General features: G+C 45.5%; 1 protein-coding gene across 3 annotated transcripts in view; it reads right to left on the reverse strand.

Annotated features, from left to right (window-relative positions):
• The window catches only part of Dpp6 (dipeptidyl peptidase like 6), a 655,432-nt gene that overhangs the window by 310,948 nt on the left and 332,401 nt on the right, over positions 1-12,083 (reverse strand). For all 3 annotated transcript variants that reach the window (XM_038318722.1, XM_038318721.1, XM_038318723.1), the window contains exon 3: positions 8,771-8,869. In XM_038318722.1, coding sequence (XP_038174650.1) covers positions 8,771-8,869 — 99 coding nt within the window. The remainder of the gene's footprint in view (positions 1-8,770; positions 8,870-12,083) is intronic.

A 12,083-nucleotide genomic window follows, 5' to 3' on the forward strand; every position in this document is an offset into this window, starting at 1 on the left:
AGCAAAACTTTATTACAGGCCAGGGAGTCTGGCCTACGAGTGAAATATAATTATCATAATGTGTCCAAGGCCCAGGAGAAGCTCACTATGAAGGTAAGAGATGGAAACAGCCACCCGACCATGAATGTGGGTGCAGGTAGAAGACCCCCAGCCCCCCAGGGGGTTATGCTCAATTACAGAGAGATCAAGAGACTCTTATTAATTAAGAAGGTGATCCATATTTGAGAAGATGTCAATGATAATTAATTAGGTTCCAGCAGGTTGCCGTACTTAAGGACTGCATGGGATAATTTAATTGAGGCAATGAATGCTAACAGGATCGCTTACCATGTGAAGGATAACAGGCTCTCTGGTGTGCCTTCTGAGAACTACTGGAGAAACGGTACCAAAGTACGTTGCATGCTCAGCCCAAATGGGTATGACACTGGGACCCATCTGAGTTCTCACACTCTTAACTTGGGTGAAATTAAAAGTCTGGGGATGCTGGAACAGAAACATCTTTGTTGTTATTAGGCTGGCGGCATTGGCATGTGGAAGGCCACCTGTCCTGGACTTAGAGACAACCATGAAGAATGACTACCATCCCCGTCTCCTACCTGTGGGCCCATCTGCTCATCTACTCCAGGGAGGAGGAGAGTGAGGGCTATGGGACAGGTTGAGGCCCTTAGAAAATTCCCTGAATAGTCTCTGTGTTCTTGAAACAAATGCTTAATGTCCTTTTTCTTTTTTAAAATAGTCTTCATGCCGAGGAGGAAAATGCCCATTTGAGATTCTCTTTCTCAAGGAAAAAAATGTATGTACATATACAGATACATACCCAAACCACAAACATATATTTCCCTAGATCAAAAAGGCCTTTGTAATGCAAAAAAGAGCTCTATCAACTAGTAGGCATGGGGTGTAGCAAAGAAGTATTTAAATTTCCCAATAAAGTAATGCTTGCCAAAGATAAAAAGTCAGAACTCATCCCTCTTTGATGACAGACTATTGGCTTATACTAGCCTCTGAGGACTGGAGTACCAGCATCATGACCTAGACAGTCCCAGCAGTAGGGCCCGTGGGACATCATGTCATTGTTGAGGTGTGGCGGCAGACTGTGAGCATTTCAGAAAGCCAACAGGGGTGGTGTCCGAGAGCTCAGCTGGTCACTCCCTTATTTAGATGTTTCCCTAGCTGCCACAGAAGGGAGGACACAGGTCTGGCCTTCACAATGAACGACAACAGAAGAGAAAGGCAGTCAATTGTTGTCTGCACAAACATGCATTGCAATCACATAGTGTGTACAACTCAGACCTGCCGTATGGCACAGGGGTGTGCTTCAGTGTTCACTGTATGCAGTGACTTCACATGACCCCTCGTATCAGGCCCAACATGCCCATCTGCTCACTGGATACATGTTATATCTACATATCTGCATATGGAAAATCTTGAGAGGATTTCTCTGAGGTCAAGCCAGAGGAGTGAATGGGAATTTACAAGAGAAATGTTGATCCAAAACATTTGCAGAGACAAAAGCAGGAAGCGGGAAGTGGGGTGGAATTCCACCAGGCAAGCAGGCAGAGACCGTGCTGCAGAGAGGAAGTGGCAGTGGGGTGGAAGAAGAAGAAAGGAAACCCAGGAAGGCACACTGAGACAGGAGAACCCAGGTATCTCCAAAAGCCACCTGGGTAAGTCTGAAAAGAGGGGCTCGTTTTTTGAGACAGGTTCTTTCTTTTACTATTATTTTAAAATTTTTCATTTATTTTACATCCTGATCACAGTTTCCCCTCCCCCCTCTCCTCCCATTTCCCCTCCAGTTTTCCCCATCTCCTCTATACCCCTCCCCAAATCCGCTCAGGGTCTTTGAGACAGGCTCACATTCTGTAGCTCAGGCTAGCCTCGAACTGCCCTCCAGTCCTCTTGCGTGCAGAGACTACTGTCACGGGCCATCACACACACAGCACATTTAACTTCTTTGCGTCATATTTTTCTAGCATCTAAAGCAGTGACTCTCAACCCTTCCAATGCTGCGACTCTTTAATACAGTTCCTCATATTGTGGTGACCTCCAACCGTAAACTTACTTTGTTGCTACTTCGTAACTGTCATTTTCTATTGCTATGAATTGCAATGTATCTGACACGCAGGATTTCTGATATGCGACCTAGCCCCTGCCCATCTGCATTTAGTGAAGACTGAAATAGAGTCAGAGAGACAGAAGTCGGGGGATGCGTAATGGAGCACCAGTGGCTGTTTGTATTGCCCTGACACCGAATGCTTCTGCCCTCTGCATTCTTCCTGAGGCAAGCATGGGAGATTCGGAGAAGGGTGAGCAGATAGAGGTTTTATTTCAGATGAAGTGTGGGGGCTTCTACATCAGAGGAGGAGGCAGAACAGCGCTGACAGGCAGGCTTTGATGAAGCACAGGTGTGGTCAGATGTGACTGCCTCTGCCACCAGAGGAATAATTGGGCTCCTGAGGCTGGAACAGCAAGAGGAAAGGTACAGTCCCGAGGAGAACAACAGAAGAGAAAGGCAGTCAATTGTTGTCTGCACAAACACGCATTGCAATCACATAGTGCGTACAACTCAGACCTGCCGTATGGCACAGGGGTGTGCTTCAGTGTTCACTGTATGTAGTGACTTCACATGGCCCCTCGTATCAGGCCCAACATGCCCATCTGCTCACTGGATACATGTTATATCTACATATCTGCATATCTGTGAGAGGAGATCTAGACTGGGTTCATTGAGGCGGGAAGTCCTGCTTTAACTGTGGGTGGTCCGATTCCATGGGCTGGTGTCCTGGACTAAATAAAAAGAGAAATGGAGCCGAGCACCAATTTTTGTTAAATTGACACGAGCTGGGGTCATACTGGAAGAAGAAACCTCAACTGAGAAAACGCCTCCTCTTGAGTGGCCTGTAGGACATTTGCATGATTAATGAGTGATGTGGGAGGTGACACCTCTGGGTAGGTGGCCCTGGGTTATATCAAGAAGCAGGCTTAGCAAGCCCTGGGAGCAAGCCAGTAAGCTACATTCCTCCATGTGGCTGTTTTAGTTCCTGCTTCCAGGATCCTGCCTAAGTTCCTGTCCTGACATCCCTTAGTGATGGACGGATGTGGAAGTCTAAGAGAAATAAACTCTTTCCTCCTCAAGCTGCTTTTGGCCACGACATTTGAAAGAGCAGTAGAAACCTATGATGACTAGCGTACATCTCTCTGCTTCCTGGCTACAGATGCAATGGGACCAACACAATGAGACCATGGTCACACTCTCTTGCCCTCACACGCTCCCTGTTATGGTGGGCTATACCTTGAACTATGAGTTCAAATCTACTCTTCTTTGAGTTGCCTTGGTCAGGGATTTTGGAACGAATAGAGGCAGTGAGAAACAGGGTTTGCTCTGTTTACCCCATCCTTCTTGGGCACTTTCCTGTAGTCAATGTGCCCATAGGCCAGGGTGCTGCCATCAGGGATACGCAGGGTATGTCTTGTCTTCCACCCTGGTTCTGATTGAAAACTGTGGTCTCCCAAAAGCAGTGGAAAAACACGAACCATTTTAAGCGTGAATTCCCCTCTTACTGAACCCCTCAAGCTTTATTTAAAATAAAAAACCATCTGGTTTTTCAGAACAACATGGAGAGGGTAAAATACATTTGGAAATCAAATTGCTTTGAGCCCGAGCACCAAGGCCAATCTTATTTTCTCAAACATATACTTTTCCAGTAGCAACCAGCCAGCTGATTCTTTCCCACAGTCAAAGGAGGCAATTTTCTCCAATTTTCCAGTCTCTCCAGTTCTGTGTCCCGAGACACAGAGGGCTCTCTGCCAACAAGTGGAAGGATTCAAGAAAACGAGGTGACCAGAAGAAAGTCTGCACGGGGCACGGCTGTCTTTTACTACAGAGGCAGTTGGAGTCCAGCCTAGGCAGTATAAAACTCTGAACAAACAAGAATTGAAAAATGACACGGTGGTAGGCAGACTCCACGTAGAAACCTACTACCCTCATTGTGGAATTAACACCAGTCCCAGCTGGGCATAGAAAGGGACTATTTGTCTAAGAAGCAGCTTGTGGGGATGGTACAGGAGACTCAAGTGGATGAGTTTGCCATCAGTCGACATTAGGAAGTTGTATGTGTGTGTGGGGCACAGTTTTTTTTCGGTGTGTGTGTGTATATGTGTGCTTATGGTTTTGGATGGGATCAGGACCTCGGATTTGGAGATGTGTCTTAAGGTTAAATCTGTAAGGTCTTCGAGGCATGTGAGATGTCTGAGGAGGGCTCTAGTCTGGAGATGTGCATTTAGGAGAGGTCAGAACACTGATAGCAAGAGAGGAAAAGTCTAAGAAATGACCTGGAGGACTTGGCATTCCCTAACCTGGAGGTCCTCCGTGACCTTGACAAGAGGAAGTTCAGCAGCCTGGGGTAGATGCCTAATCAGAGTGGGCACCAAGACAAGGAAAGCAGAGTGTGAATGAGATAGTGGTGGACAGCTGCCCCAGGTTGTAGAGGACAGGGGGACCAGCTGGTACCCCAGTGGGGATGTGGACAAGAGGAAGGTCAAGATGTGTGGAATGAGGATGTATTTATTTCAAGATCAGCGTATTCTAATGCACAAAAATGTTCAGGGGAGAAAGAAGAGGTTCCCTACAATTATTCCTCAAGCCAGTGAAAGCCTACTCATGATTTCTTTAGAGGCTCTGTAGAGAGGGGTAGGTCACTGGTGGCTAGAAGAGGAGGTGAACACAGGCAGGGTGAGGGCGTGAATCCTGCAACCTCTCCCAAGTCATTTCAGCTGAAGAAGATGTTGGATGAAGGATGGAGGGGTGAGGCGAGAGGGGAATGTTTGAGGCTGCCCATCACTTCAGGCAGAGTAGAACTGGGCTGATTCAGTCTGGAAATAAGTGGTAGCCACAATGTTGTCCCATGTCACAGAATCCTGGAACAGCACAGAAAAGATCCCTGTGGTAGCTTCAATAAGAATGGCCCCATAGGCTTATATATTGGAATGCTTAGCCATCAGAGAGTGGCACTATTTGAAAAGGATTAGGAGGTGTGGCTTTGCTGGAGGAAGTGTGTGGTGGCAATCAGCTTTGAGGTTCCAAATGCCTCTGACAACCCGGTCAGCGTCTCTCTACCTGTGGGTCAGGATGTAGCTCTCAGATAGGTCTCCAGTATCTGCCTGCAGACCACCATGCTCCATGCTATTATGATGATGGACTAAACTCTGAAACTTTAAACAAGGCCCTAATTAAACATATTCTTTTCTAAGAGTTGCTGTGGTCATGATGTTTCTTTACAGTAATAAAACATTTCCCAAAAGTTGAGAGGACAGAGCAGATACTGTAACAAATATGAGAAGTTACTTAATGCAGCAGGTGTGTGGAAGGACGTAGCTGCTACCAGTCTCTCCCCAGCAGGCAGGAGGGACCTCCCAGGAAGCAGGGACCTTGTTAGCTCTGCTAGTTTCTGCTCTTCCTCTCTTGTAACAAAGGCACAAGGAAGTTCTCCCAAGTTTCAGGATTCTAGAAGATTTCAAGCTTTCAGAGAAGGTAGGCTTAAGAAACAATAAAGTAAAAAAAAATTGCTATTGTAATTAACTCACAAATAAAAGCATCGCCCAGCTGGTATAATAATACCACACAAACACCGCCTCAGTGAACTTCTGTCACATGGTCATTCTGAGGCCATGGAGCTTTGCTTAGGGTTTATAACCTTACTATTAATTACCTTTTAATCACTTATGCAATATTATATTACCAACAAAACTATTAATTTATTTAAAAAGAACCAATTAAAGTCTATATTCTTTTTTTTTTTTTTTTTTGGTTTTTTGAGACAGGGTTTCTCTGTGGCTTTGGAGCCTGTCCTGGAACTAGCTCTTGTAGACCAGGCTAGTCTCGAACTCACAGAGATCCGCCTGCCTCTGCCTCCCGAGTGCTGGGATTAAAGGCGTGCGCCACCATCGCCCGGCTAAAGTCTATATTCTTAAGACTCCCACCTAGCATAGTTTCTTTATGATAAAAACAGGGCCTTCCTTCTAGACCATGGGCTCCAATATTAAGCCTAAGCTACATGTTAATACCAGCGATTGATGTGAAAAAAAGTCTAAATTACTTTCTCAGTAGAGAAAGTCTCCATTTCCTTCCAGCGCTCAGTAGATGGTAGGAACTCTGTACCATTCACAGCCCAGACAGTGGTTAAAAGCAGAAAAGGTAGCGGGTGAGGGCACGAGAGAAGTGTCCTGGAGGCAGGAGACCCGGGTTCCACCTGGCGTGGCAGTCTGTAAACACAGAGAAGGTGGGGTTGATGTGGGATATGGGCTGAGCTACTTAAACACTCTGAGCCTCAGTTCACAGACCTGAAAATGGACCAGTGGAGCCTGTGAGAATCAAATGGCTTAATAGGCGTGAGGTACTTACTGAGAGATTAAGACATACCAGACACCCAGGGGATTATCCTGAGGAGGAGGGGAAAGGAGGGGGAAGAGGGGAGAAAGTGGGGGAAGAGGGGTGAAGAAAAAGAAGAGGAGGAGGAGGTTAAATTAACTCCCAGCTTTGGGGGAAGGCACTCTGGCTGGCTTCCCTTGGGTGGAGTCAGCGCATCTCCAGGCAGCTGTTCTCATTCAGTCAGAACAAGTTCCCAGCAGGTGATGCTGACAGCAGTGGGTGGGAGGGCAGCTCAGAGACACCACCCTTGCTTTCAGCATCTTACACAACCTGTGCCTCCATTTCATGGCTTATATCCCTCTTCCTTCCCATCCCCTTTCCTTCTCATCCCCTCCTTTTCCCTCCCCTCCCCACATCTTTCCCTTCCCTCCTCTTCTCTTCCACAGTCTCTAACACCCTCCCTGCCCCACCCCGCTCATTTCACTTAGACTGTTGCCTTAGGACTAGGCTGCCTGAAACCATGGCAACCTAATAAAAAAAGTGCACAGCTCTACTTTTGGCCCTTGCTGGAATCTTTCTAGGTTCTCCTCCAGTGGTCTCTGGGCCCCAGAGTTGGATCTGGTACCCTTATCTCTACCCTTCCATGTATCCTCTGAGCTTGTTTCTGCCTCCATTTGGATGTTTTACTTTCTCATCTCTGGGTATTGTCTCTCAGCTTGCATTTGGTTGTGCTGATCACAGTTTAGCACAGGCTGATGCTTTAGACTTACATTTCCCAGAAGTCTGTTCTCTCTTATCTAACAAACCCTAGCCATCCATTTAAGAATGCCCACAGTCTTCAAAATGCCTTCCCACGGAGAAGGAGAAAGCGGGAATCCATCTCTCTGCATCTATTGAGTTAGGATCAATGTTCCTCTCCAGAATGCATCTTTGGGCTCCCAATGAGACTGTGCTGTATTCTCAAGATCTGACCTTGAGCATTGCCTGAGTGCTCAGACCTGTCCAAACACTGAGTCAAAACACTAATGAGTGCATGTGTTTATTGATGCATGCACACGTGTGTGGGTACTTGCACAGTCACACACACACACACACACACACACACACACACACACACAGTGGGGGTGGGGTGGGGAGGATGCTAAGGCACCTTCAACACTGAAGGTGAAATTCACTCCCACGACAGCAGGAGACCTCTGCTCTCCCATCCCCCTGTGCTGGGTCCCCATGTACTATATCCACAGACACCCCTAACACCCTACTTGTCATTTCTCTGAAGATTTTACAAAACACATACTTTGAAACACCCATCTCCTGATTTGCTCAGGGAAGGAGATAACCTTGGGGTCAGAAACTAATACCACAATCATAGTACAGATAAGAGAGAAACCACTGCCCAGAGGAAGAGCTAGAAGGTGGGAATAATGCTAATTGACCTTTTTGAGTTGGCAAAGTATGGGAAGCCTGCCCAGGGCTGTTGGGTAACAAACGGCTCTAACAATACCACTTCACTCAGTAAAATGCAAAGGGCACAAAACTGGGGGTCTGGTGGGTGGCCAGCCCACTGTGCTGGAGACCAGCTCTGATATGTAAGGTTCTCAGGAAACCTGCTGCTCTCCGGAATACCCTATTCCTGAGCCTGGGCCTAATGTGCTGGAAAGGCTTGCCAACCCGAGGGCATTCCCTAAAGGGAAAACAATGGAAAGCATAGCCAGGGACACAGCAGGAGAGATGCCACCTGCCAGGGAGGGCGACGGTGCAGGCTTATGAGGTTTCAGATCCCCTTAGAGGAAAGTCATCATCCTGGATGCCAAGAGTCAGGAACATACCGCTGTCTGTACCATGTTCTGTTTTTGTTTCATTGTTTAAGAAAAAAGTCCCCCAAAACTATAAAATGAGATTGGATCCAGGTTGAAGCTGAGAGGGAAGGTATGCTTCTCAGCATCTGCACAGATCTCTGCACAGTCCTTGGTCACAGCTCCCAGGTGAGTGAAAGCGAACTTAAGCAGAGAAGAGGACCAGTACCAAGGAGAAGGCATGCTCAGCAGAGCAGCACCATAAGCTCTGTTGCTTAGCAACGTGTTTCATCTCCCTGAGAGAAGTAATGGCTCCAGGAGGAAGGGGACACATTGAGGATGAGGGAGGATGGGTCCTCAACAGACACATGTCTCACAGAGCTGAGGCCATGCTGACGTCCGTGAGGCAGCCTGTAGAGCAGGGAGTGGCTATCCCAGGGTCACATACTCCGATGATGACAATATGTTGACAGTCACAGTCAGAGATCAGACCTTCTGCAGAGCTTCACTGCCACAAGGGAAGGAGAGGACAAACCCCACACAGAGGTGACCGAGAGGAAGTGGGGTGGGAGGGACCTCTCGGGTTCTCTAAGGACTACAGACTTACCGCTTATCCACTTTGCCTCCGGGTCATGGATTTTGAAATCTTCACTGAAAAGATCTTCCACAGTCACCTTCTTCTTCTGAGACAGACTAGTATCTTCCGCTGGAGAGAAAAGGACAGAGACAGTTAAACACTACAGTGGATCAAAGACTGCATAAGCCACTGCGCCAGCCATTCAGGAATAGTGAACATGGTCAAACACAATTATGGATTGTGGATGGTGGAGGAAAACCAGTCTTGCTTTTCTCTAATGAAACTATCAAAAACTCTGACAAAGCCATTATGGTTCAGTAAAATTCCCTACACACACACACACACACACACACACACACACACACACACAGAGCTGACCTTGGATAGGTGGAAAATACCCAGTGTATGGCAAAAGAAAATGACTGAAAGATGAAAGATGAAACCAGAGAAGAGTAGCTGGACAATGCTTTACATGACAGGCTTCTTGCCTCTGTTCATTCTGCCCTTCAGGTTTGGATTGTACCCCTGCTCTACTTAGCAGCCTCTAGGTGTCATTCCAAGATGAGGGCAGCCTGCTGTGGACACACACACATGCATGTGCACACACACACACACACACACACACACACACACACACACGATCCTCTTTCTTAGACATAGAAGTAAATGTGTCTCACAGCTGGAAAGGGTAATCAAGAGAAAAGATACACTTATCCAAAACAGAGCTCAATGTCACATGCAGGCAGGTTGCTAGGAGTTGAAGGACAAAGAAAACATCTTAAAGATATTCAGCCTCCATTTGTGTCACCTGTCCCTGGCATCTTGGGGTTAAGGATTAGTTCTTGTTCCGATCAATGGACACCCCCAAATATCTGTATGCAAACTCCCAGGACAGCCTTCCCCATCCTGACTGGAAGCATCTGGGAGAAGCTTGGGAAGTCGGTGAACTAATATCCACCCAGAGAGGACATGCTCAGTTAATGGCCCCTCTTGAGAAGGCTTGAAAACCTGCCAGCTTTTATCCTATTACAGAGGTCAAAGTGTCCTGGATTTCAGCTCTCCCCCAGAAGAGGCTATCTCCATGACAGCCACAAAATCCATTTATCTGCTTACGAAAGACACAAGATTCTCCAGGAGGCCTGGGCGAACAGTTGAAAAACCCAAAGCTAGGCTGTCCAAGTTATTTCTCTTATTTTCACTTAACTAAGAAAGAGACTGTACCTTCAATAGTAACATTCAAAGTTTTGTCTACCTAGAATGCTGCTTCTTTCTTAGCCGGAAGATGCTAAATTCACTGGATTTTCTTAAAGACTTAGATCTTCATTTCATCAGCTCAGCTATGATGTGGGGTTGACTGAGGTAGTGTTGATTTTTGTGGCTGTTTTTTTTTTTTTTTTTTTTTTTTTTTTTTTTTTTTTTTTTTTTTTTTTTTTTTTCAGGAGTGCAGCAGATTGAACCTAAGTCCTTATGCATGACATCCAAGCCATCTGCCCCAGGTCATTGTTTTTGGCATCTGGTTTCTGGTTGTTGTTTGTGTGTCATTCCAATTCCTGGCTGTTGAGCCATCTTGGGGCCATCATTGTGCTTGCTTTGTAACTCCATTTGCCTTTTAAATTTTTCTATTTCCAAATGTGTCGTGGGTCTGGACCATAGCAAGGATCTTTGTGGGGATTGCATATGGAACAAAGAATAATCTCTGAACAAATCTCCCAATGCTTTTAGGATTTCAGCTCATAGATTTTATTAAGTCACCTTGAAATCCTTCCTTCTGGCTTCTCCAGATGTTACATATTACAGAAATCACTAGAGAATCCATGAGTCCCTGTGTAGACCACATCTTACCTAACTACTCTCTCTCTCCTGTTATACTAACAAGGGACCTGACTTTGAATGAACCATTTCTGAAAAGCATTAGGATTTGTGGACGTACTGACATCCTACATACTCAGTGGGAATACTGCGAACAAAAGTCTTAGGAATTGCAATGAGATACAATCAAAGGTGTCCTTGCTGTGAGATACAATCAATGCTCACATACTGAGCGATCGAGGTTCCAAACACAACATCTTAAAACAAGCCAAGCCCCAGAACTGGATGTCAACATGTAGAAGAATGAAAATAGATCCATATCTATCATCATGCACAAACTCAAGTCCAAATGGATCAAAGACCTCAATATAAAGTCAGCCACACTGAATCTCATAAAAGAGAAAGTGGGAAGTACACTTGAATGCATTGGCACAGGAGACCACTCCTTAAATAAAAGCCCAGTAGCACAGGCACTAAGAGAAACAATTAATAAATGGGACCTCCTGAAATTGAAAAGTTTCTGTAAAGCAAAGGACAATGTCAAAAAGACAAAACAGTAGCCTACAGAATGGGGAAAGATCTTCACTAACCCTACATCAGACAGAGGGCTGATCTTTAAAATATACAAAGAACTCAAAAAATTGATCATCAAAGGAACAAATAATCTAATAAAAACAGGGTACAGACCTAAACAGAGAACTCTCAAAAGAGTAATCTAAAGTGGTTGAAAGACACTTAAGGAAACGCTCAACATCCTTAGTCATCAGAGAAATGCAAATCAAAACAACTCGGAGATTCCATCTTACATTTGCAGAATGGCCAAGATCAAAAACACTGACGACAACTTATGATGGAGAGCATGTGGGGTAAAGGGAATACTCCTCCATTGCTGGTGGGAGTGCAAATTGGTACAGCCCCTTTGGATATCGCTATGGCAATTTCTCACAAAATTAGGAAACAACCTTCCTCAAGACCCAGCAATACCACTTCTGGATGTATACCCAAAGGATGCTCAATCATACCACAAGGACATGTGCTCACAGCTTTGTTTGTCATAGCCAAAACCTGGAAACAACCTAAATTCCCCTCAACCAAAGAATGGATAAGGAAATGTGGTACATTTACACAATGGAGTATTACACAGCAGAAAAAATAATGACATCTTAAAATTTGTGGATTTAGAAAACATCGAATTGAGTGAGGTAATCCAGACTCGGGAAGACACATATCATATGGACTCACTCATAAGTGGCTTTTAGACATAAATCAAAGAAAACCAGCTGACAAATTACAGTCCCAGAAAACCTGGATAACAAAGAGGACCCTAAGAGAGACATACATGGATCTAATGTACATGGGGAGTAGAAAAAGACAAGATCTCCTGAGTAAATTGGCAGCATGGAGATCATGGGAGAGGGTAGAAGGGGAGGGGAGAGAAAAAGAGGGAAACAGGGAAAAATGTATAACTCAATAAAATCAATAAAAAAGGAAAAAAAAAACAAGCCAAGCACATCCCTCTCATGACTTTCTGTCT

The sequence above is a fragment of the Arvicola amphibius genome, chromosome 2 (assembly GCF_903992535.2).
Source record: "Arvicola amphibius chromosome 2, mArvAmp1.2, whole genome shotgun sequence".
NCBI lineage: Eukaryota > Metazoa > Chordata > Mammalia > Rodentia > Cricetidae > Arvicola > Arvicola amphibius.